Source organism: Lemur catta, chromosome 8 (genome assembly GCF_020740605.2).
Source record: "Lemur catta isolate mLemCat1 chromosome 8, mLemCat1.pri, whole genome shotgun sequence".
Lineage (NCBI taxonomy): Eukaryota > Metazoa > Chordata > Mammalia > Primates > Lemuridae > Lemur > Lemur catta.
Window position 1 is genome coordinate 50,640,333 of NC_059135.1, and position 24,477 is coordinate 50,664,809.

The window sequence follows — 24,477 nt, forward strand, 5'->3', positions numbered from 1 at the left end:
CTTTATGGACCCAAATTTAAAAGATAAAGGCAGAAAACTGAATCACCAAAATGGGATGTCAAAGGTTCCATTTTCTAGTGTATGTTTCGGTGGTGATTCACCTCAACACCACAAAGAAACAAACCTTCTCTGAGGGTGATCCATATACAGTAAGTCTTAAAAATAAATATATCAACTGAGAATAAACAACCAATGTCTCCTAATTTCCTCATATTAGGAATACAATCAGTTGTAATCATTAAGATTAAAATATCACAATCTATGCTGAAGTATCTGTATATCCAAAAAACTCAAAGAAAAAAATCTAAATTGTGTTTTCTAAAGTATAAATGGTACTTGTATAATTAAATAAATATGACGGCAATATTAAAAGAAAAATGTATTATTTTGTACAAAACAAGAATGCAAAAATATATACAAAAACCTGTCATAAAAATTGTGTAAAAACACAGGTAACTGGGATTTTTTATTTTAATAATACATATTATAAAATTAGTTTGGGAAAACTAATAACATTATAGCCCAAAGTGAGCACCCAAAGTTTAGATGGGATTTAGACGAAGGATAACCTAATATGTCCTTTACATGGTATAAATCTATAATCTTTAAAAAGAAAAAAAGGCATAGTGATTAAAAGCTAAACTGATGCCAGACTGCCTGGCTTTGAATGCCAAATTTAGACTTACTAATTATGACCTTGGGCAAGGTATCATCTTTTTTTTGTCTCCATTTCCTCACCTGTAAACTCGAGATAATAACCTTCATAGTGATTTTTTGTTATTGTTGTTTTTAGTTTTTAGTTCATAATTATAAACTTAACTCTGCAATCCAACAAGAGGTGGAAGGGAATAAGGAAAATATGGAACCCAAAGAACTGCAGTGACAGCACAAAGATTATAGGGTATTGATAGTAAATGGGGTGGAGGGGTGCTCTCCTGAGCTACAGAAGGAATGGTCTGGTTGTTAAGATAAAACACAAGTCAAATTTATTAAAGTTGTTCGCAGTAGGCAACAACCTTCTTGCTGGTCTTGGCATTCCTGGACCCAAAGTGCTCCATGGCTTCCACAATATTCATGCCCTCTCTCTCACCTTGCGAAAGACCACATGCTTGCCATCCCACCACTCAAACTTGTCAGTGCAGATGAAAAACTGGGAACCATTTGTGTTGGGTCCAGCATTTGTCATAGACAAGATGCCAAGACGTGCATGCTTCAGGTGGAAGATCTCATCATCAATTTCTCCCCACAGACAGACTTGCTGCCAGTGCCACTATGGCATGTGAAGTCACCACCATGGCACATAAACCCTGAAATAATTCTGTGAAAAAAGGAACCCTTATTAAAAAATCCTTTCTCTCCAGTGCTCAGAGCTCAAAGTTTTCTGCTGTCTTTGGAACTTTGTCTGCAAACATCTCAAAGGAGACATGGCCCAAGGCCTTGCCATTGATGGCAGGTGGTATCTGCAAAGCCATAGTGTTTATATAAGGATTGAATGATTTAAAAATCCCTGGTACATAACAAGAAAATATAAAAGTACTTTTATTCTAGACATTTTTAAAAATGATTTTTTTACATCTGATTCTTTATAGCATCCTTGGTTTTTATAAGATATGAAATGTCAGAAAATTTGAGGACACAACATACAATCCTTTGTGTTCATATGTAAATTCCCATTGATACTTCTGTGAAAATTATCCTCTCTTCCCCATGACAGGAATAAAAAAGCATTACTAAAATGTTCTTGTCTCAAAAAAATAAGGTCCCTCAGCCTACCCTTTTATCAAATGTAAATCATAGCTGCTCTGATGCAATGTTTTTTAATTCAATTAAGTTTAAATATAAAGAATGCTCTTACATGTTAAGTCTATGTCAGGATTTAATCACAAAATCATATCCATTTTCTAAGCACACACTTGGTAAGAACATTTTTCCTCATTACAGTTTGACCATGTACCTAGCAAAGGAATCTTGGAGTATGTAACACAAATTACTTGCCTTAGAAAAGACACTATTATTCTATATGTGTAAAGCTCAATAAGCAGCTTTCAGAAAGATCAAAAGAAAGTAAATATAACATCCATACAGTTGTTTAAGCTTTATTTTATATGCATACATGTTTCAAGGAAACAAAAATTTTAAGACATGGAATACAATATATCTAATGAAATAATTCAGAATTATTTTAATGTCAACACAAATAATATAAAGTACATATATAGGATACATTATATAATTTGTTTTGAGGTTTCAAAAAGCAGTGATTTGGTTTTAAAATTTGGATACAGTATCTATTATAACATTCAAGTAACATATTTCAAAAGTTTGATGTTTTTAAAATAACTAAATTAATATATAACTCTAAGACAACCTGCCTCTACCATGATCTTCAAAATAGTGCTGTTCAATTCTTCTACAGAAAGCAAGGAGGTTGCTATAGTTTTTCACCTTTTCAGAAAGCTCATCATTGGTCAATCGTGTGGTAAGAATTGTGTACAAATGGCCAAATACCAGTGCATCAAGTTCAGTAGGCCTAAAACAAAAGTAGAAATGAGAGTAATATGAGTAGAATTTAATTTTTATGGTAGAAAATACTGTCAGTTCTCTGCATCCACAGGTTCCACACTTGCAGGTTCAACCAACCTGGGGTCAAAAATAGTTTAAAAAATAAAAAATAACAATACAACAATAAAAATCATACAAATTTTAAAAACAACACAGTGTAACAACTATTTACATAGCGTTTAGATTGTATGTATTAGGTATAAGTAATCTAAAGATGATTTAAAGTATATCAGAGGATGTGCATAGGTTATATGCAACTATTATACCATTTTTTATAAGACTTGAGCATCTGGGAATTTTGGTATCAGAGGGGGTCTTGAAACCAATCCCCCACAGATACCAAGAGACCACTGTATACTACTTTAACTTGGGGAAAAAAAATTTTAAGTATGATTTGCTAGTTGTATGACTTGTTTTCTGAAGTAACAGTAATATTTAAATGTGTTAAAATAATATAGGTATAATAGATCATATTCATTTTATTCATTACTTTGTTCACTAAACAGATACAGCAGGTCTCCAGTGTGCCTGAAACTATACCAGATGCTGGAGACATAAAAACAAGAAAGATACTCTAAGACATGGACACAAAACATAAATTACCACAACATGATTTATTAAGTGTTTTAATAGAAACACAGACAAAGTACTATCAAAGCTCAGAGGATTTCTGCTGTGGTGCTGGAACCAAAAAATGATAACCAATCACCCAATCACATATCAACAACATGATACAACTTTAATTGTACCACTTTTAAAGTAACTTAGATTTCTGAAGGAAACATAATCATAAAGATGACCTCAACATAAAATTTTCTAGGGTTTTTTCCTCTTTAATTATATATTACTAACAACAAACGAAATTTACCTTACTACTAATGGTCTATAAATGTGGCATCACCAATCTACATTATATTAAAATAATTACTAATGCAATATTACTAAAAGGAGAAAATACCAGCCTAATTATGAACTAATTATTACTGTCAGTCCCATAGTGATGAAGTTTTTGAGGAAACATGTGCCAGTCCAGCTAAATGTGAAAATATGTTACAATAATCTGGTTTGACAGAATAGATTTGGGGATCAAATTTAAATTTGAATCCCAATTTTGCCACTTACTAGCTATGTGTTCTTGGTCACTACTGATGAATAATTGCATGGGGTTGTACAGCTTTAAATACCATCTTCATGCCACTAAATCCCAAATATTTATTTCCGGTCCTAATCTCTCCCCTGAGCTCTAGATTCACACATTGAAATGCCTACATAACATCTCCACTTCAATGTTAAGTAAGTATCTCAAACCCGCTTGTCTCCCAGTCTTCCCAAAATAAAAAGCACTACTATCCACCGAGCAGTTCATGCCAAAAATCCAGGGGTTACCCTTGAGTCTTCTCTTTCTCTTACTCCCCGCCCCCCATGTACATTAGCAAGACTGGTGAGATACTACGTTCAAAATATGCCCTGAATACCACTTATCTCTCTCTATTATGATCTCCTAGTCTCAGCTACTATCATCTCTCACCTAGACCACTGCAATAGCCTCCTAATGTGTCTTCCTGTTTCTACTCATTCTCTACACCATAGCCAGAATGACTATTTAATGTCACCAGATCATATCACTCCAAGCATAAAATATTCCAATGGATTTCCATTCCACTTATACTAAAATGTCTAACTCCTTACCCTAAGCATACAAAGCCCAGATGATCTGGTTCCTGCCTACCTCTTCAAACTCACTTCCTACCATTCTCAACATGCAACCCAAACTGTTCTTGCTTCTTTCATTTGAACACAACAAAACTCAAGTCAATCCTGAGGCCTTGACACCAACTATTCCTACTGCCTAAAATACTCTTCCTCTGGCTTCACATTGCTGGTTCCCTCTTGTTTTTCAGAATAAGGTTTAAATGTCACATATTAACACCTCTTTTTTTTTTTTTTTTTTGACAGAGTCTTGCTCTGTCACCCCAGCTAGAGTCCAGTGGCATCATTATAGCTCACTGGAACCCCAAACTCCTGGGCTCAAATGACCCCCCTACCTCAGGCCCTCAAGTAGCTGGGACTACAGGCACACACCACCATGCCTGGCTAATTTTTCTATTTTTAATAAAGATGGAGTCTCGCTCTTGCTCAGGCTGGTCTCAAACTCCTGAACTCAAGCAATCCTCCAGCCTTGGCTTCCCAGAGTGCTAGGATTACAGGTGTGAGCCACCATGCCTGGCATATCTACTTGTTTTCTGCTGTATAACCAATACCTAGAACAATGCCTGGCACATAGGTTCTCAATAAATATGTGCTGAACGAATCAATAAAAAGGTGACACACTTCTCATACCACACTATAACTGTGTTGACTTAACTGTTTCCCTCACTACACTCCATGCTTTTTAAAGGCAACACTGCACATATCTTTATATCTCCAGTTCTTAGCACAGTACCTAAAGAACTGAAATGGCATTTGCTTAATAAATAAATGAAATAAAAAAGAAAGCATCTTGACTAAGGTTTGTGGGATATTTTATTTTCTCAATTGTTGTTATTCACATTCTTTCAAAGCCTTCTCTCTTTTGACACATTCATGAAGCGTTAATGGAAGTCAGATGTGCAATATATAGCCATGTTTGAAAGGGCAGCTGACAGCATAGTCTTAAAAAATCTCATGTTCTTAAACTCAATAGCACCATAATCTTATCATCACAGATGAATCAATAACAAATGGATCCCCGCAAAGAACCAAGGATGTACCGTGGATAAATGTAGAGCTGAGGTACCTTGCAAGAAGTAATATTATATAAACACCAACTCTTCCACATCCCTAAACATATTTCTTAAAAGGTATATCTTATCTTAACAATTCAGGACCTATTTTCCTAATCCTTGTTTAGTGCCAGCTACCCTTTGTTTCTTATACGAGAGCCTAAAAAAGGTGAATGTATTCCCTGATGCAACTTCCAATAGTGTAGATGGACATCCTTTAACAATAAACGAACGTTCTGAATGAGTTCAAGCACGAATGTATGCTGAAATTAGAGTGCTTCAGAAGTACTCCTGAAGTGTCAAAACATTATTTGCTGCAACTATATATCCACATAACTCTAAAGATATTGAATTATATATGGGTATGAGCAAATAAAAATTGATCTGATGTTACATAAAGATAGCAACTTTGTGGCAAGTTACTTTAGAACATCAACAGGAAGTAGAATTCAATAGATTAAATCAAGCTAAGCACATATAGTCACATGTTGCTTAACAATGAGAATACATTCTGAGAAATGCATCATTAGGTGATTTCATCGCTGTGCGAACATTATAGAATGTATTTAGGGCTGGGCGCAGTGGCTCACGCCTGTAATCCTAGCACTCTGGGAGGCCAAGGCGGGCGGATCGTTTTGAGCTCAGGAGTTCGAGACCAGCCTGAGCAAGAGCCGAGACCCTGTCTCTACTAAAAATAGAAAGAAATTAGCTGAACAACTAAAAATATATAGAAAAAATTAGCCAGACATGGTGGCGCATGCCTGTAATCCCAGCTACTCGGGAGGCTGAGGCAGAAGGATTGCTTGAGCCCAGGAGTCTGAGGTTGCTGTGAGTTAGGCTGACACCACGGCATTCTAGCCCAGGCAACCGAGTGAGACTGTCTCAAAAAAAAAAAAAAAGAAAGAATATATTTACACATACCTAGATGGTATGGCCTACGACACATCTAGGCTATATGATATATCCTACTGCTCCTAGGCTACAAACCTGTATAGTAAGTTACTGTATTGAATACTATAGGCAACTGTAACACAAAAGTAAGTATTTGTGTACCTAAATATATCTAAATTTTAAAAAGGTACAGTAAAACAAGGTATTATAATTTTATGAGACCACTGTCATATATGCAGTCCACCATGGACTGAAATGTTGTTATTCCACACGTGACTGTCTACATATATGATTGACAATAAATTACTAATTCCAACAATTTCTTTCATTTTAAAAAGTATACCTGTTGTGGTGGTTTATCCAACTGTGTGCCTTTGTTAAAATTCATGGAACTATACACTTAAAAGTGACAATTTTATTACATGTAAATTATATATCAATAAACCTGACTGCTTAATCAAGTCAAGATCTTGACTGAATTATCTTGCTATACCATGTGAAGAGAAAACATAATGTTCCACCTGTCTTTTAATTGGCTTGCTATACCATGTCAAGAGAAAACATAACTTTCTACCTGTCTGCTTACCAAATAGTTTGTGGATTATATAATTTGTATACAGATAGTATATAGATAGCCATTTCCCTCCTAAGAGTTCTAAGATACGTCATATATATTGTTGCATTTATCTTTGTAGACTTTTTATTAGAAAAACATTCTGGGGTGACAAATACATTTTTAAAGTCCTAAAAAATTTGATGCTTCCTTATCTTGTATCATCATTCTTTCCACATTTCTGTTGGTTATCTACTCTTCTTTCATTTGAAAATTAAAACAAAAACAGTACTGTAATATGTCAACATTTTCCTAACCTTTTCCATTTAAAATTTTTCTGGCATTCATCCTTTTTGCTTTGTTTATTCATTATGATTTCATATTTCTTTCTTTCTCTCTGATACCTTATACAGTATCATCTAATTTCAAAAATATTAATTTTATCTGGGTGTTTCCTAATTTTTCTTGCCCAATATATGATTAGCTTGTCATCTCTTCATACTACTAGAAATAATCTATATAGCCTTCCTTTATATTCCAATCACTGATCTTTAATACTGCACATAAGTTTGTAAATCAAGCCCCTCATTTCTTGGTCCTCTTTCCCCAATTATTATCCTTGCCATGAGATCTTCTTTAACTAACCTTTTCCCTTGGTTTCTTTCATGAGTCCTCCCAACATCCCAGCTTGTAGGTAAGCTAGGAGGAAAGTTGATTCTAATTTTCAGGAGTAAGGGGAGGAGGATACACAGAGAATTAAAGTAACTTGCCCAAGTTCGGTATATGTCAGAGCCAAGAATAGAATTGAGGGCCTCTAACTTAGAGTCCAATACTATGTAGCTTGATTTAAGCCAGGGCTCTATCCACTAAGGTATAGCGTCTTACAAAGTGATGACTCCTACTACAGATAAAGAAATGAGAAAAATTTTGCCAGAACAAAGTAAAAATACAAGTTACTTTTTCCTAAATGTACTTTATTTGCATTTTAATATAAAATGATTGGTTAGAATTAAATTTCAAAATTAAATCTATTCTCATCTTCAATCATAATTATTTCCTAGGGAAAAATGTTTATCTGTCTAAATATCATGTAAGGTAAAATTATTTCAAAAACCTACATCTTAATATCAATTGAAGTTCCTCAAAAGCAAGCCTTTGTTCTAAATTAGAATTTCCATTATAAGTTTAAATATAACTGTGCCCTTATGAACAAAAATGATACCTTGGTATTCCCATTGAGTGGCATGCCCAATGGTTTCTGGTTACTAACATAGTGACAATGAGTTTAACTGAGATGAAAAATAAGTTAGATCTACTCTCTTGGCCTCCCCTAAAGACAACGTGCATAACAAAACTAACTCAAACTAACTTGTAAAACAGAAAAATGCACTTCAAACAATAAAACACACCCCTTCCGAGCTTTTCAACTTCTAAGAATTCCTATTCCTTCTTAGAATTCCTATTCTAAGAAAAGGGGAACTACAGAATACTAACATTTGGATACATTTCTTTTATATTAGGGACTAAACAAATAGAATCTGCATAGCAAACATCACTAGAAACAGGAACAGAGTTGTAAAAGCTTTACCTACCAAGATTTCATGGTTCGAACTCTGTGACCTTTCCTCTTCAAAGATCAACAGATCCCAAATTTTATTTTAATATCAATTACATATAATATTCATTACTCGTGCTATGGAATAATATAACTTAAATATTTCCAAGCTATCTTCATAGTCATTTTTACTACAAATATTAACATCTTTACCACAGCTGTTTGATATAGCTATAGAAGATGAATGCTTATGAAGATATAATAAATAGCAAATAAAGCCTTTTAAAAATTATCAATCTAAAAAGCAAGAAATTTTTATTGAAAAGCCAAGTAAAATTTAGACCTTCTATGTAAACCATTAAGATTAAAATGCTAATTTAAGCCCATCTCATACTGAATCACAGAAGAGACAGCTGATTCTGATATATCAAAAATGATAATTTTTAATAAAAAATTCATTCTTTGCCAACATTCTTCTCAAAATTGCAAAAAAAATCTGTCAATGAAACATGAATTACTCGATTTACATATACACACATATAATCGAATCCTTTCATTTCTATGCTTCATGAATGTTTTCATTAACATTTAAAAGATAAGTTCAAAATAGTGCTTGTCTAAGAATATTTTTTATTGTTTAGTTCTGTTGACTTTCCCAGTCCCCAGGGTATCATCCTATATAGGGTATCATCCTAAACAGACACTTATGCTTACACTAACAACTTCTTCATGTTGTTATAGTACTTTACAAGTTTAGAATTTTGTTAGGATTTTGAAGTTATATACAACACCTTGAACTACCTCTATTACAACCTTTATCATATCATACAATAATGACTGATTTATATGACTGCCCGTAAGAGAAATTCTTAATGACAAAGACCACATTTTAGAAATTTTAGTTTCCCAGAGCCTAGCTTTCTGTGCCTGGTAGCCGAGAAGTGCTAAATAAATGCTTAATGAGTACAAAAATTTAAAAAAATAACTAAATCTTTTCATAAATATTTTTTGAAAAAGTACTTCCTTTATGACACAAGAAATTTGCAACCTAACAATACAGAGAAAAAAACCAACTTAAAAAAAATAAAATTTCCTACTGTTTATTGAAGAAATAGGGTTGTGTTCCCAGTCTTTGAGAAAGAGCTTGACAGCACTGGTCTACATCTTCTAAAACCTAATGCAGGCAATGGGTCACAAAGAAAAATATTTAAATTAGCAAACAATAAAGGGTATCTAAAACTTAATTTATATCACAGTTTAAAACAAAAATGTAAATTTAGGTTAACCTCTTATAATATATTTAAATCAGACTATAGACCACATATAATACTTTCTACATAAGAAATAGAAAATTTGAGAATAAATTTCATTTAAATACAAGTACATTTAAGTTACTTGTAAGAACTTTGTCAAGAAAATGTTATCCTGAACCCATATATTCAAATAACTTTGCAGATATAAAAATATTTGCTTCATCAAGGTGACACTGCTGACCCACCATGAGTAAAAACATTTGAGTTGTTTTCCCACTAGTGGAGATGGATTTTATTTACTCCTTCCCTATTCACTTACTTAATCCCCCTTTTGGCCAATGACACACATCGGTGAAATAGCTGGCCAGGATTAAGGGTAGCCTTGGAAAAGATAGACGTTAATTAACTTGATGATAGTGGGACAAGACATATATTTTAAAATTTTGCTACTTTAGTAAATTTAAGACCAAACAAAAATAGATATATAAAGTACTATATTTAACAGGCTTTCCTTTTTAAGCCCTTGAAGCTGCAGATCTATATTTATTGACATAAAAGATGCCCACAATGTATTGTTCAATGGGTAAGAAATCAGGTTATAGAGCGGCAGGCATGAACTGACCTGGTCCAGAGTCTTGTTACCCCATCCAATAGCTTTCATCTTACGTTTGACTTCCCACTGCTTCTGATAGGCCAAAATATGATTCAGAGGCCAAGGGTAAGGAGATCCATACCTAGCATGAGTAATCTAAAGCAATAAGATTTTGTTAAAAATGTGGTCGTTCCTAAAAATGATGCATAGTTTTACAAATAGAATTCTAAAAGAAATATATTTTCAGAGAATATAAATAGAGCAATCTGAGAAAAATACATAGCTTGCAATCTAAAAAATTAAAATCTTAAACTGTACCCTTTAAAAAATATATAAACTTTTATGTACTTTGCAAACAGTTACATCAAACAATGACACATAGCTTCCCTAAAGTGTATGTGCAAGCAAAATTAAAGTAAGTGAAAAACTGTATCACTAATGGTATAAACCACAATGTTTCATTTATGAGCAGGGACTTGCAATTCTGAGCAAAAGTGTTTTCTCATTAAATTTTAATTAAGATAAATGCTGCAGAACCACTCACCTCCCCTACTGTAGCTTCATCACACCACTGAAGATACAACTAGGAACAAAAGAACAGTCACTAAAACTTTAGAATACCAAAGAGAAAAAGGATAAAGAAAGTTATTTCTTGCCATAGTAATTTTTTATAAACTAATTTTATAAGTCACATATGTGAGGGTTTACTTTCCTTAGCTACTATACAGAATTATTAAATTTAATGGTGGAACTTTATAAAAATATTTCTTATTCACACAATACCTCTCTAAATACCTTCAAAAGGCCAAAGTAAAATAATGAGTAGGCAAGAACCACCCCTTTTACAAATAGAAAAACTAAAAGTGAAAATGTCAGGTAATTTGTTCAAAAATAATGATCAAATAATTTGGGTAACTATCCCAACCCTAGAATTATGAATACTTGACTATTTTCCCATTTCTCAGTAACTTTAAAATAACCCATAAGAAAGATTATATTTTATGAGAGGAAAAAACTTATTTTTAAGCCATATTATCTGGTATAATATTATACCTCTGCAGTCAATAGCATATTGTTGACTAACTCCATGTAAGCTTTCATTTCTGCTTTTTGGACTTCATCCAGCCCATCACTAAGAGAATGGCCCTAAAGAGAATTTAGGAAAATTTAAAAGAACATCATATTAGATGTACAAAAACTTTCAATTATCTTAATAACAAGTACTATAATATGTAACTGTCCAGTGGATTAATATCCAAAATACCTCTCAAAATTATTTTATATAAAAGCATATAATATGCTGTATCACTACAAAATATTAATAAGTAGTATTTGTCATTATACCAATGCATTTTCAATAGATAAATTTATATTATCAGTTATTTCACAAAAGAAGAAAACAGATGAAAAAAATACTGTTAGTAACGATATAAGGAAATAGGCACTAATTTTTAAATTCTAATACACTGTAGTAACTAGTGGATACATGAAATGGCATATCCTTTAGTTCAATCTGGCAATTTATTGTAAGATTTTAAAATACATACCCTATGACATCCCAAAACCACTTTTAGGAATTTATTCTAAGGAGACAGACAAGTGTACAAAGGTGTACATACAAGAAAATTTATCTTAGCACTCTCTAATAGCAAAAAATTGGCTGCAACCTAAATGACCATCAATAAAGACTTGAGAAACTAAAATTATAATACAAACAATACAATAGAATACTATAAAACAATTTAAAACGATGACATATACCTATATACCTATAGCTATTAATATGGAAAAATGTCCAAACATGTTAATGATTTTAAAAGATAGGTTGCAAAATAACACATACTAGTATGATCTGTTTTTCTATACATACAAAAAGATAAGTCTGGAAGGATGTTTCCTAGAACATTAATGGGGTTATTCCTTAATAACTATTAAAATCTAAACTGAATAAATGAAAAGTAGAATCATTCAAATAGATAAATCAATACATTCAACTTCTGAACATATCCTCTAACTCTCTTCTCAAAAGTCAACTGGATACTCCATAACAACCTAACCATTTTAATTTACGACCAAAATTCTCATAAGCATAAGTTAGAAAATTATCTACCATTTTGTAAAGATCAAACTACCTTATTTGCCCTTCACTTACATTATGAAAAACACCAACTTACACTTCAGAAATATTTTCCAGTAGTTTGTACTGGCATTTTATAAAACTAGGTTAAAATCAATGTAAATGTTAAGATTCACTAAAGAATGATGAATGACTTATTTAAGAGGAACTGTGATCAAATGCATTTAATATTTTTTTATTACCTTGGCTTTAACGAATTGGACTATTGGACCAAGTTCTGATACTACTTGATTTCCCACATGAATAAAAGGTACTTTACCTGTTGAGGGGAAAAAATATGTAAAACACTTTCAGTAAATTAAAGTCTGTGCTAACAAGAAATTAAGACAAAACTCTGATGTTTTAATATAGAGATTTCATGAAACTATAACTTTTGAAAATAACAGATATGTATGTTAAATTCTATAAATTTTTAAACACTAATTACTAACCAATTTTAAAACAAAAGAAAAGGAACAAATAGATTAATTTCTAGAGTACTCACTCGGATATAATAACAGATCACAATATTCTCTTTTCAGAGCCAACACTAATAAAATATTTGTAAATAAAGGCACATTTAGCTACAATTTCCCATTTTCCCTATGTATGGCAACTTTTGGGACACCCTGCATAGCGGTAAACACTAATTTTCCAAATTACATGAATCAAGCCAGGACATTGGTTCATGACCACTGATAAATTTCAAAGAAATTTAACTGGGCTTTCTCTTCAGAGTATAAATGAAACAATCTACATTGTAAATATATTTAAGAAGTCTTCTTTTTATATTTTCTAATTTTAAATATTTGATACTCATTAAGGTCAATATTTTAAGTACATATGGTGTGTTAATAACTGTTTTTCACTCAAAATACCAGAAATGAAAAGAATTAACAATCTTTGAAGGTATGCTACTTGCTGAGTTATAATACAAAGTATGTTCCCAACACGTGGGAAAAAAAGAACAAGTAGTATGCTTATAAAAACTGGCTTCTCTAAATACATGCTACATTAAAAGAGTAATATTTCATTTTAATAAATGCTAATACCTGATGAAATTATCAGAGATGAGAGAACAAACTACTCTTCAAATAGCAAGAAGGTCTATTCCAAATGCTAAAGAATGAAACCTGCTGTCAGACCTAGTTCAAATAGAGTTCACACTAACAGCAGGCTTCTTCCTGCTCCTTTCAATGGATTCACTCCTCTCTGGCTCAGTCAGCCTGGGAGTAATGGACGAGGTGTACAACACCAACAAAAGCTTCATCTGCATCCATAGGATAACACGCATTACAAAGGAAAGGCAGACCTTGTGGAACACAACAACTCTATAGATGTATTTAGAAGACATTTCCCTGTTACCAATTCTGCATTCCTTCCTTCTACTGCTTTATAAATCTTGTAAAAAAAAAAAAAAAAAAAAAACAGAAAGAATGAAAAGAATTTATCTAGGTAAGCATTAGGCCATATTGTTTTTTAACTTGGGATAAAATCTTTGTAACTATTATATTACCAGAATTAGTGCAAGTCCTCTGAGATAAAATGATCTAAGAATGAAAACTATTTAGTGCTTAGACTAAAGGGTATTCTGAGGTGTAACACTTTTACAGCAATGTGTATTTCTCATTTTCAATAACTAGTGTCAGGTTCTTGGAAAAAGAGTTTGTAATTTATTTCTTTTCTTAAAAAATATCTTAAGTATTGTAGATTCTAAAGCAAGGAAGAAGTATGAACAGTCAATTGAGTATTCATCTTACATATCTCTAAATATAAAGAGATATATAAAAATCAAGGCAACAAGTTAAAAGTGAATAATGTTTTCTGTCACTAACCTGACTTAAAATGGAGCCAATGTTATATCCTTATTATTGCAGGTATCAGGCAAAAGCACAGTGAGACAGTTATTCTCTGGCACCAATCAAAGGTCATAAAAGAAAACCAAGCCCTCTGTTTTTCATTTTAGGCAGAATAATCACAGAATAGAACTTTTATTTCCAAAGAAAGCAAGACCATGTTGCCAAGCAAGTTTGCAGATTCAGAGAATGTTAGAAATATAAAGGACCTTGGATGTCATCTAATTCAGCCATTTCATACTACAGATGAAGTCACCTAGGCTCAGAGAAGTGAAATTTTTCAAGGAAATAGTTAATATGTGACAAAGTCACAGAAAGAGTAAAGATTTCCTAACTCTTAGCAAAGTGGTCTTCTGACTATGCCATGTTGTCTGGTTTAAAAATCTACCATGAGATCAAACAAGCAAATAAAAAAACATTTCTCTGATCATCCCAAATCATTTGATGAAAGAAAATATCAATTTGAAATATGATGAAATTTAAATATCTTAGTAGAAAGTACCATTTTCCTCTACCTATAGGAGATTCCTCCTTATGAAAGAATGTATGTATGCATTGTATGTCTCTAACATATTTATGTTTGTCTTTCATAGAGTCTATAAAAAGGTGATAGATATCTACCTAAGCACTACTAAGTATAGTAATTTTAGGAAACAGGTAGATGAACTATATTGACTTCTCATTTGCTAAAGATTTTAATTTTAGTATTAGATTACTAATCTTTTTGTATGTAAATATACAAACTCTTTTTGTATGATTATGTAGAGGAAAAAGATCGACAGAATACACTATATTCCACCAGAATTCAGTGAAGTTTATAAAACCTATGTATAAAATCAGCATAAAAATGAGTCAATGAATGGCCTCCAAGAATCTAAAATACGTTTAAGTTTATAAATCTATAAATTCTTTTATGGTAATGCTTCCCAAATATATATTCATAAATATTCAGTATGTATGAGGAGGGTGTTTTTGACAATTATTACCACCCTTAAGAACTTAAGGTGAAAAAAAATGTTTAATACAAGTCATTCCAAAGTTATCATCACATCACAATGAAAAGACAGAGAAATGTCTCCCTAAAAAGCAATGTAACACACTTATACCAATCAGTTATATTTAATGATTTATTCAAAAAGGAGTGATTTTATTGTTATTGCTACAGCAAAACCATAATTATAATAATCCATGGCACTTATACTTTACATTTATTTGTAAGCTTTGTGGTGCTATATTTTTATATTAAAAATTATTTGAATCATATTTAAAACAGTACTTTAATATGCTGACATATAGAAAGATAATACTGATTATAAAGAATAGTAGAAAGGCTAAAACTTCCATAAAAAGTTTCTTCAAACTTTTTAATATAAAGCATTAGAAAAAAGAAATAATTAGAAACCAAAACATTCAAACCTAACAGCTAATGACAAATTAATTATGCTGCAATCTTTTTCTGCCTATATTATGGAAAGGTATCATTTAGAGAAATGTATTGAATAATGAATGGATTCATCATAAACTGATGAAGAAAGTCTTCTGTAAGTAAAACTGGGGAAATCTGAGATCATGTATTTCCTTAATATTTACTATTTAAAACAATTCCCATAACATACCAGTAACTACTGCTGACCAGAATTGAAATGAATACACATGCTGACCCCAAGATTGTCAAGTTTGCAATTGTTACCTTATAAAACCATGGAAACTTCCTCTAAAGGTAAACAAAAAAATCAGGCATTTTTAACATGTAGGTACAAACTGAACTATCACTGTAATTTTATCAATCCAACAGAGAAGAAAAAACCACACTTACCAGATGGAGACATATATTCTGCATTTGCCCTACAAACTACTTTGATAGGCAGATTACACATTTGCAAAAAGGCCTGTAAATCAAGAGACGTACAATAAGCCTAGTGAAAGCATATGCATATTTGAACAGAACTTTTCATTCATTTATTTTCTAAACTTAATTACCAGTTCATACTGCAATACTCCATTGGAAAAGAATGAACCAATTTCAAGTGAACGATTTGTTTTCCAAACAAAAATAAAATGTCATTTCACTACTTAAAAATCAATGATTTAGATACCAGTAAACATATGAAACTTAAAGCATGTATATACACTTAAGGAAGAAAATGTAAATTATCCATAACTATTTTCCTGTATTAGTTTATGTAAGTGAGCAATACTGTATATTGCTTTATTTTTCTTAAATAGATGACTAAAATCCAAATGTTATAAGCTATTGATTGCTTAATTCCACTACTCTCTACAGGATTATCATCTTTCTCATCTTAGGGGAAAACTCAAAATGATATTTCTGCTACTTCAAAGTTCTCTCCAATAATACTCTATATCCTAACATGTAGCTTCTATGCTCATTAATTCACTTTTTAAAGACCTAGATTACCATTATCACTATGTTGACAGTAACAAAAATTTCATAAGCAATTTAAATGTCTAAATGATAAGGGGATGGGATAAATCACTACAGTAAATCTAAACTATCAAATGTTATGCAGTCAATTTAAAAACTCATGCTTTTGAAGAAATTTTTAAGACAAGAAAAAAATGTACACATTATAATATTAAGTGAAAAATACAAAATTGTATTACTATATTGTTCTAATTCATTTGTAAATATTTTTAAGACACCAGTAAACTCTATGCTAAATCCACTATTTTTTTACAATACTCAAAGTTTACTCCCTTGTTCTTTTTTCTATGACTTCTTGGTGGCTTCTTTTCTACTCACAAAATTTATCTATATTTCTAAAAAATAATTCAATTATTCAATTGGGGGCTCATAAGTTACAATGGCTCTAATTACTACATACAAATTAGAAAACAAATCTTTTATCTCTTTTGAAAATGAAGGAACTCCTAAAAATGTAAGGAACTACCAGTCAAATGTAAGTTGAGATAAAACTAATAAATTAACAAGTCTATTACTTATCACATAATACCCAATAGAGATTTCTTATAGGTTTATTACAATTCCTTCCTCAGTTCTACATTAGTAATCAGTTTTAAAGACTCCTGTTAAGTAGTAAGAGTACTGAATAGTGATTAATATCTTGTACAAAGAATTCCATTTACCCAAAAGTATGTCAATTCTCTTCTTCAAACCCGTCTTCCCAGAACTCTAGTCCTCTAGAGATGTTTCCCTCTAAAAAGAAATCCCACATGAGTCTGATCCCTCCCACTTGTACTCTCTGATCCCTGCATTGCTTGGTAACTTATGTGTGCATGCCTGATCTCCCTAAGTGAATGGCATCTCTCAGAAAGCCAAAAAGTAGATTTTAATTTTTTTTGTAATTCTGTCCTCCTCTCCCAAATCTTCCTCATTTTCCCAAACTAACCTAAAGTGGTGCACTACTTATATTATAATGTTAAAGCATTCAATGTTATTTACTGATTGGACCAACCAAAGCTCCCCAAGAGTTTCTATTATGGCAGAGGCTGTTAGTTATCCCCACAACATATGTTCACCTCTTTCCCCACAGTAGTAGAAACTATGAATTACATCTACACACATGGCTGCCAGAAATAAAAACTCTTATTTCCCAGTCTCCCTTTACAACTGGGTGTGGCCAATGTCTAAATTCTGGTCAATGGGACTAAAAGTTCTAGGTAACTGCTTTAAAAGGAGAGGATATCTACTCTTTTTTCCTCCCTGCTGACTATAATATAAAAAGGATGACTATAGCTAGAGCAGCCAAATCAAACCATGAAATAGAAGGTGAGTGTTGGAAATGGTAGGGCAACAGGAGTAAAAAGAAGCCTAGGTTCGTTCCTAATAATCATGTAGTCACCAAACCTGGATTACCCATGTTTATAAGAGAAAGAAAGAAACCATCTTTTTAAGCCACTGCAATTTAAAGTTTCTGTCACTCACAGACAAAGCTAATCCTAAATAATTCACCTACAATTGCTGTTTCTAAGTTTAAACATCACCGCACCCAACCAAAAGTTGAATCCTCTGTGTCTAGGTGAAAACTAACAGTCCTCTACATACTATAATCTGTGATCTCAATTAATATTAAGAACTAATAGAGCATTACTTATTTGTAAGCAACTCCAATTGATAAAATAATCAGCCAAATGTATTAACATATGAAAACTAAGAACTAAGGAATGAATAAATTAAAACTATAGCCCACAAATATATTCATTCTTTGAATATAAATTTATGCTATTATAGCACTAATAGCAAGCTTCTTGACTGACCCACAAAGACAGGCTAGGGTGGTGGTTCTCAAACTTCAGCATGCATCAAAATCATGTGGAAGACTTGCTAGGAAAGAATTAGAGAAAATAAATATAAACAACTCTTTCAAAAAGCATGGATCAGAAGAAAAGAAAGGAGTAGAAGGGCCAACTCCCTACTATTACATATGTATCTATACTGATGGAGAAAAGTGGAGCTCATTAAAACACAGAAAGAAAAAAAACAAAACAAAACTGGAGATAGGCTGAAATTACAAGAAACAGGTGGAATAGCTGATATCCAAGATCCATGAGTACGTAAAAATGGGATGGAATAAGAATACAGGTGAAGGGATGTATTTTTGTCAGGAAACAGGACAATTTTTTCCCTGTAGGGCAAGGGGTGGTAGGAAATCAGTGATGATGACTGGAAGCTGATCAGAGAGAAGGATGAGAAAATAAGTGAGTGTTCACATTCTGGGAAATGGGAGGAGAAATCATTTGCTGAGAATGAGAAGCTAAGAGGGACTGAAGTCTTCAGTACAGCAAAAAGAGTTTGAAAGAATTATTTAATATATCTTCTCAAAGGCCTGGATATTCTATTGTTAATTAATTATTATTATACTATATAAATAGTAAATATGGTATATTTTGCTAAACTACCTGCATAGAGGTAACTATACTAATCAATATTTCAAAATGCTGTATTTCACAAAAAAAAGGATTAAGCAGAATTCTAATGTTCTGCAATCAAACCATGATTTTTACTTTTTTGTAAAAAAAAAAAAAACTGACTTAATTTTTACCAATTAACAACACTCAACTTACCACAGACCTCAACTGATAGCATAACTTTCATTAGCCAAAGATTAATTTTACAGCATTTACTGCAATTATTCTTCATTACTGATTCAAAAGAAATTTTCTGAATTAAACTGTGGTTCACAAAGAAGTTTGATGTCACAAACACAGCATTTTCATCCAAACATTAAAAATGCAAAAACAAAACATTACCACACATATCTTCAATGATATAAAAACTCTAAAACGAAAGGAAGTTTTGATTCAAACAGTATTTATTTTCCTTTCTCTTATAGGATGGAAGAAAACACCTGAGAGGCTCCAAAATAGTACTTTCACCTTCCACTTTCATTTTCAATACCTTATCAGCACACAAAAATACTCTAAATAACAGGCATGATACACTAACCTAAAATATATTTTATTTTCAATTGTGAAATAGCAATCTGTATATTTTATTCTCATGTAAATCCAAAGAAAAATGTAGTTCTAATCGTAAGAATGAACTTAGGATAACTTAGGTAACTCTTACTCCTCAGTTGAACACTTTATTCTAAACTAATTGAAATGAATGACAACATAAGATAATTTGAATCAAAAACTTAGCACATCCTATCAGAATAATGTTTTATAACTATGCTGTCCAATATGGTAGCCACTAGTCACATATGGCTATTTATCTTAAGTTTAAAGTTGAATAAAATTTTTAATTCAGTTCCCCAGTCACACTAGCCACACTTCAAGTGCTCGACAGACACATGTGGCTAGGCTATGTATTTATTGGACAACACAGATACAGACTGTTTCCATGATCACATATGATGATGTCTACTGGATGTCTATCAGACAGGATGGGTCTATACCAATCGTAATCAGTACATAAAAGAGATCTTAGCAAGAGAGGCTGACATCATCTAAAAATGATTAGACTAAAGACTGTAAAAACAACCTACATAGTAATAGTGTCCAAAGACCCTGCAAGTGATCAACTTTTGATGATAGTGATATATTAAACCCCATAATATTTCCAATTTCAGAGAGAACTAATATAGGGTTACTCATTTATTGAGCAACTCCAATTGATAAAATGATCAGGCAAATGTATTAACACATGAAAACTAAGAACTAAGGAATGAATAAATTAAAACTACAGCCAATAAATAAATTCTTTCTTTGATTATAAATTTACTGAGTACCTATGCATATGACAGAGAATTTTTTAAACCCATACACACGCACACAGAACATAACAGCTAGTAACTGGTTTCTAAGACCCTGAAATTTAATAAGCTTGATGTAGTTTCAGCATATTTAGTAAGTTAATTGAATTCATAATGTCTAAAAACTCATTGAAGGAGTACGGTGTCAGGATATTTTTTAACTTCAAAAAAATCCAAAGGAAAAAAATAATACCAGATCATCAATCAACAACTGGTTAAACATGAAGGACTGAACTAACACATTTATCTCTGCAACCTCTCAAAAAAATCTATTGAGAGAACAGTGAAGAAATAGAGAAGGTATAAACCCAGAAAGATACAAAGAATGGGAGAGGAGACAAAAGCAGACCAGAGATGTGAACCCATTTTTTTAAAGATGGAAAGCAGACTTAGCAGGGCAGAGGAAGCTGAAATCTAAGAGTGTGCAGAGAAGAAAGCCAATATATTTGCATCACAAAAATGAGGGAGATTCCAAATTGAAGGAACCAAGTAACACAGAAGGCAGGGGTGAGGGACATGAGTGCAAATACAAGGACTGGGTGAAAGTCTATATAAGCATCAGAAAACCAGCCCTCCCCCTACCTAGAGGGAAACAGAGGTTTCTTCTTTGGAGAATCTGAATCAGAGAGGCTCCTGACTCAGGGACCCAAGGACAGCAGAGGGTCCTAGGTGAGATATCACACTGAAAAGAGGAAAAGGGGTAAGAATACACATTGACTGAAGAGATCCCCAGCACCCCCCTCTCTCTCAGCTCTCAAACACAGGATATTCCTCCAGGATATCTCTGGAGAAAAAATGTACAAACAGTGATGGTTTTATTGGCGGTGAGGGTTGGGGGTAGGAATAATAACTAACAAAAATGGCAGCTGAATGTGTAAGCAATCAGTCTACAGTGATGCCCACTGTCAAAAAAGCCCCCATCAGCTTTTTAGTGCCTCACTCTGAACAATAAATTGTTAGCAGAGATTATTAAACAGTTGAGGAATGCCTCAAATATATACAGCCAAAACAAACCACAGAAAAAGGAATTGGGAGGAAACAAAAATGCAGAGAACGGAGGATAATTGCAAAGAAAAATTGTAATGGCCAATATTTATTGAGCACTTACTATATGTCAGGTACCTGCATAAGGACTTTACCTATAAGATAAGTATAACAAGCATCCCTATTTTAAGATGAGAAAACCTAAGTATGGAGAGTTTAAGGAATATGATCAAGGCATATAGGAAGGTAGAGAGAGAGAGAGAGAGAGAGAGAGAGGGAAAGAAAGAAAGGAGGGAGGGAAGAAGAAAAAAAGAAAAAATAGGAAGGAGAGAAAAAAGGAAAGAAGGATGTTTTGAGCCTGGTTCACAACTGGCAGATAATAATTATCAGGTAAATAAATGAATGAACACATGAAAATTTAAACAATAAATTATCTAGTTCTAGTCATATGTGAATTTTTCAAAATGAAGCCACAAAAATTTCTGATAATAAAAGCATAGAAAAAAAGGCTGTTAAGTGAAATTCAAAACATAATTATATTCAACCACTGGTTGGGGTATACAAATCAATGTGACCTTTTGAGGATACTTTGTTAAGGTCTATCAAAATTCTAAATGTATATATCCTTTGACTCCAAAATTTTATTGTTACAAATATATCATATAAACATATTTATATAAAATTATACAAGATATATATTAGGATATTCACACCCAAGCCCTATTTATAACAGCAAAATAATTATAATAGCTTAATGCCCACTGGTAAGAGACTGGTTAAGTAAACTGTGAATTCATCAATGGAATATTTCTACCCCTGAAAAAAGAATGAGATTGTTCCTCAACTGGACTTCTCATACTAAATTCCAAGACATTTCTTATCTGGAATCTCCTATAAGGGCTACTGAATGACATAAAACAACATATACTAAATGCAGAATTGCTTTTCGTGTGGCTGTTTCTTCTAAATACCTAGAGCAAAACATTAAAACATAGCTCAGAAAGGTAAACTGCTATTTACTAGGATAGGAAAAACTGTGGGATGAGCAGGTTTTGGTGGGAGGAGGGGGCTCAGGAGTCTTTAGATGGTCTTCTCTAATTGTTGCTTCTCTGTTAGACTTCTGACAGGAAATAAATAGCAGACAACTCTGCTCTTTTTTCAAGGGTCTAGAGTTGCTAACTAAGGGTACAGCTGTATGTTCTGAAAACCAGATAAGCTGGTTCTATTGAAGAGCTGAGAAGTCCAATCTTCAAGGCTACCCCACCTCTTTTGTGGACACAACTGACAGAACTACCTACAAGTCAGTATATTCTTTGTCAGCACTTCATGCAGGTATGGCACTTTCAACGTATTAAAAAATGAGAAGAACTACAGATATTATGCTGAATAAAAATATAAACAAGGACACTTTTCATTTTTGCTCTTTTCTATATCCTGTATCTACAGCCTACCATGTTTAAAAATTTAAAAGTCAATTTAACTTCTTTATTAAATAAGAAGCTTTAAGATGCGAAGTAGCAGGCCAGTGCAGTGGCTCATGCCTGTAGTTCCAGGTACTCAGGAGGCTGAGGCAGGAGGATCACTTGAGCCCAGCAGTTCAAGGCTGCAGTGAGCTATGATCATGCCACTGCACTCCAGCCTGGGCAACTGAACAAGACTCCAGCTCTTTAAAAAAAAAAATGTGAAAAGTAAAATAAAATAAAATTTTAAAAAGTTTTAAAGTAAGCTAAGAAGCCATCCCATAATAGCAGTTATTATCTTCTGAAAATTTATTGAGAAGTAACACATGAAGAAGCCACTGTTAGCTGGAATCCTTTAAAATCTCAGCAACTATAGTTTAATCTTCAGGACATCAAAAGTAAGTAGGCAGGTCTTAAGGTCTTATAAGTAATATAAGCAGGTAAACAGAATAACATTAATAAGCAAATCAACAAAACAAAACATCTCAAATATATACATCTAATTTCAAGTCTTTATACTCAAATATACTAATAATATTCCAGACAGAAATATGAGAAAAAAATCGGTGAAATTAAATTTAAAGCCAAAAAATCACCCATTTCTTTTACAGAAAACAACAAATATGATGGTTTCTGACAGGAATAAGGAAACAGAATCTACAACATTAAAAACCTTAAATTATCAAGTATCTTTTGCTTTAATTATATTAAGTTTAAAAAAAAAAGGCAATAGTCTGTTCAGAAAATGATGAGAAGGGTGCAACCTGGTTGCATGGCAACAGTCAATAGCAGGCCTGCCTTGGTTGGTACCTTTGCACAAGGATGATGCTGCCTCATTGAGATCTCTGTCCTTACCATCACTTAAAATAATTCTTACTTTCTGTTGCTGAGTCATAAACTCTACCACTCATGACTGGGCAACCATCAGCACAACCTACTCCTTAAATCCCACTGGCTGAGTATCCTAGCAGAATCTAATAGATCTTAACAGAGTACGGATTTAAGAAGTTAGCTAAGGGCAAGATTAGCATGAACATACATTTGAAAAAATGGAATCCTCTGCATCAGTCTTAAGAATCAGGATAGAATAAGGAGCTAATAGAGCAGAAAGAAGCCTCCCAGTAAGAGATCTCTGGGTAGAATCTCGGTGACTGTTAGCTTGAGAAAGTTCCTTTACCTAATAGCTTTCTCATTTCTAAAATGAAGACAATTTATTAGGCAGATTAAGGTGCTACATTTAAAACACTGTAAATACCATCTGATATCATCTGAATAATACATTCAATAAATATGATTATAAATATTGTAGTAATAGTAATAATAAATACTCATTTCTCCATCCGTAAAGGAAGACAGACTATTTTAACTTTGGTGACTTCAAAAGAAAGTTGGCTTCACTTATTTTATTACCTTTTGATGCCTCCTTATGAGAAAAACATAATTATATACCATAATTTAATTGTATTTATTTTTATAAAATCAAAACAGCAAAATTGTGCACTAAGATAAAAATCTCTAGATAAGCTGGGCACGGTGGTACCAGCCTATAGTCCCAGCTACTCTGAAGACCGAGGCAAGAGGATTGCTTGAGCTCAGGAGTTCGAGACCAGCCTGGGTAATATAGCAAGATCCTATCTCTTAAAAGGAAAAAAAA

The 24,477-nt window shown here is 32.6% G+C and overlaps 1 protein-coding gene and 1 pseudogene across 2 annotated transcripts in view; both read right to left on the reverse strand.

The window, feature by feature from the left end:
• Window positions 1–371: 371 nt before the first annotated feature.
• Window positions 372–1,663, reverse strand: LOC123643318 (annotated as a pseudogene).
• A 417-nt stretch (window positions 1,664–2,080) lies between these two features.
• MTX2 (metaxin 2) overlaps window positions 2,081–24,477 on the reverse strand; it is a 59,983-nt gene continuing 37,586 nt past the window's right edge. The window contains exons 4-10 of one of the 2 annotated variants that reach the window (XM_045558782.1): window positions 15,957–16,029; window positions 12,488–12,564; window positions 11,222–11,314; window positions 10,713–10,751; window positions 10,199–10,324; window positions 9,421–9,497; window positions 2,081–2,530 (exon numbers count right to left, since the gene is read on the reverse strand). In XM_045558782.1, coding sequence (XP_045414738.1) covers window positions 2,359–2,530; window positions 9,421–9,497; window positions 10,199–10,324; window positions 10,713–10,751; window positions 11,222–11,314; window positions 12,488–12,564; window positions 15,957–16,029 — 657 coding nt within the window. In that variant the 3' untranslated portion in view covers window positions 2,081–2,358. The remainder of the gene's footprint in view (window positions 2,531–9,420; window positions 9,498–10,198; window positions 10,325–10,712; window positions 10,752–11,221; window positions 11,315–12,487; window positions 12,565–15,956; window positions 16,030–24,477) is intronic. The other variant, XM_045558783.1, reaches the window with a different exon arrangement.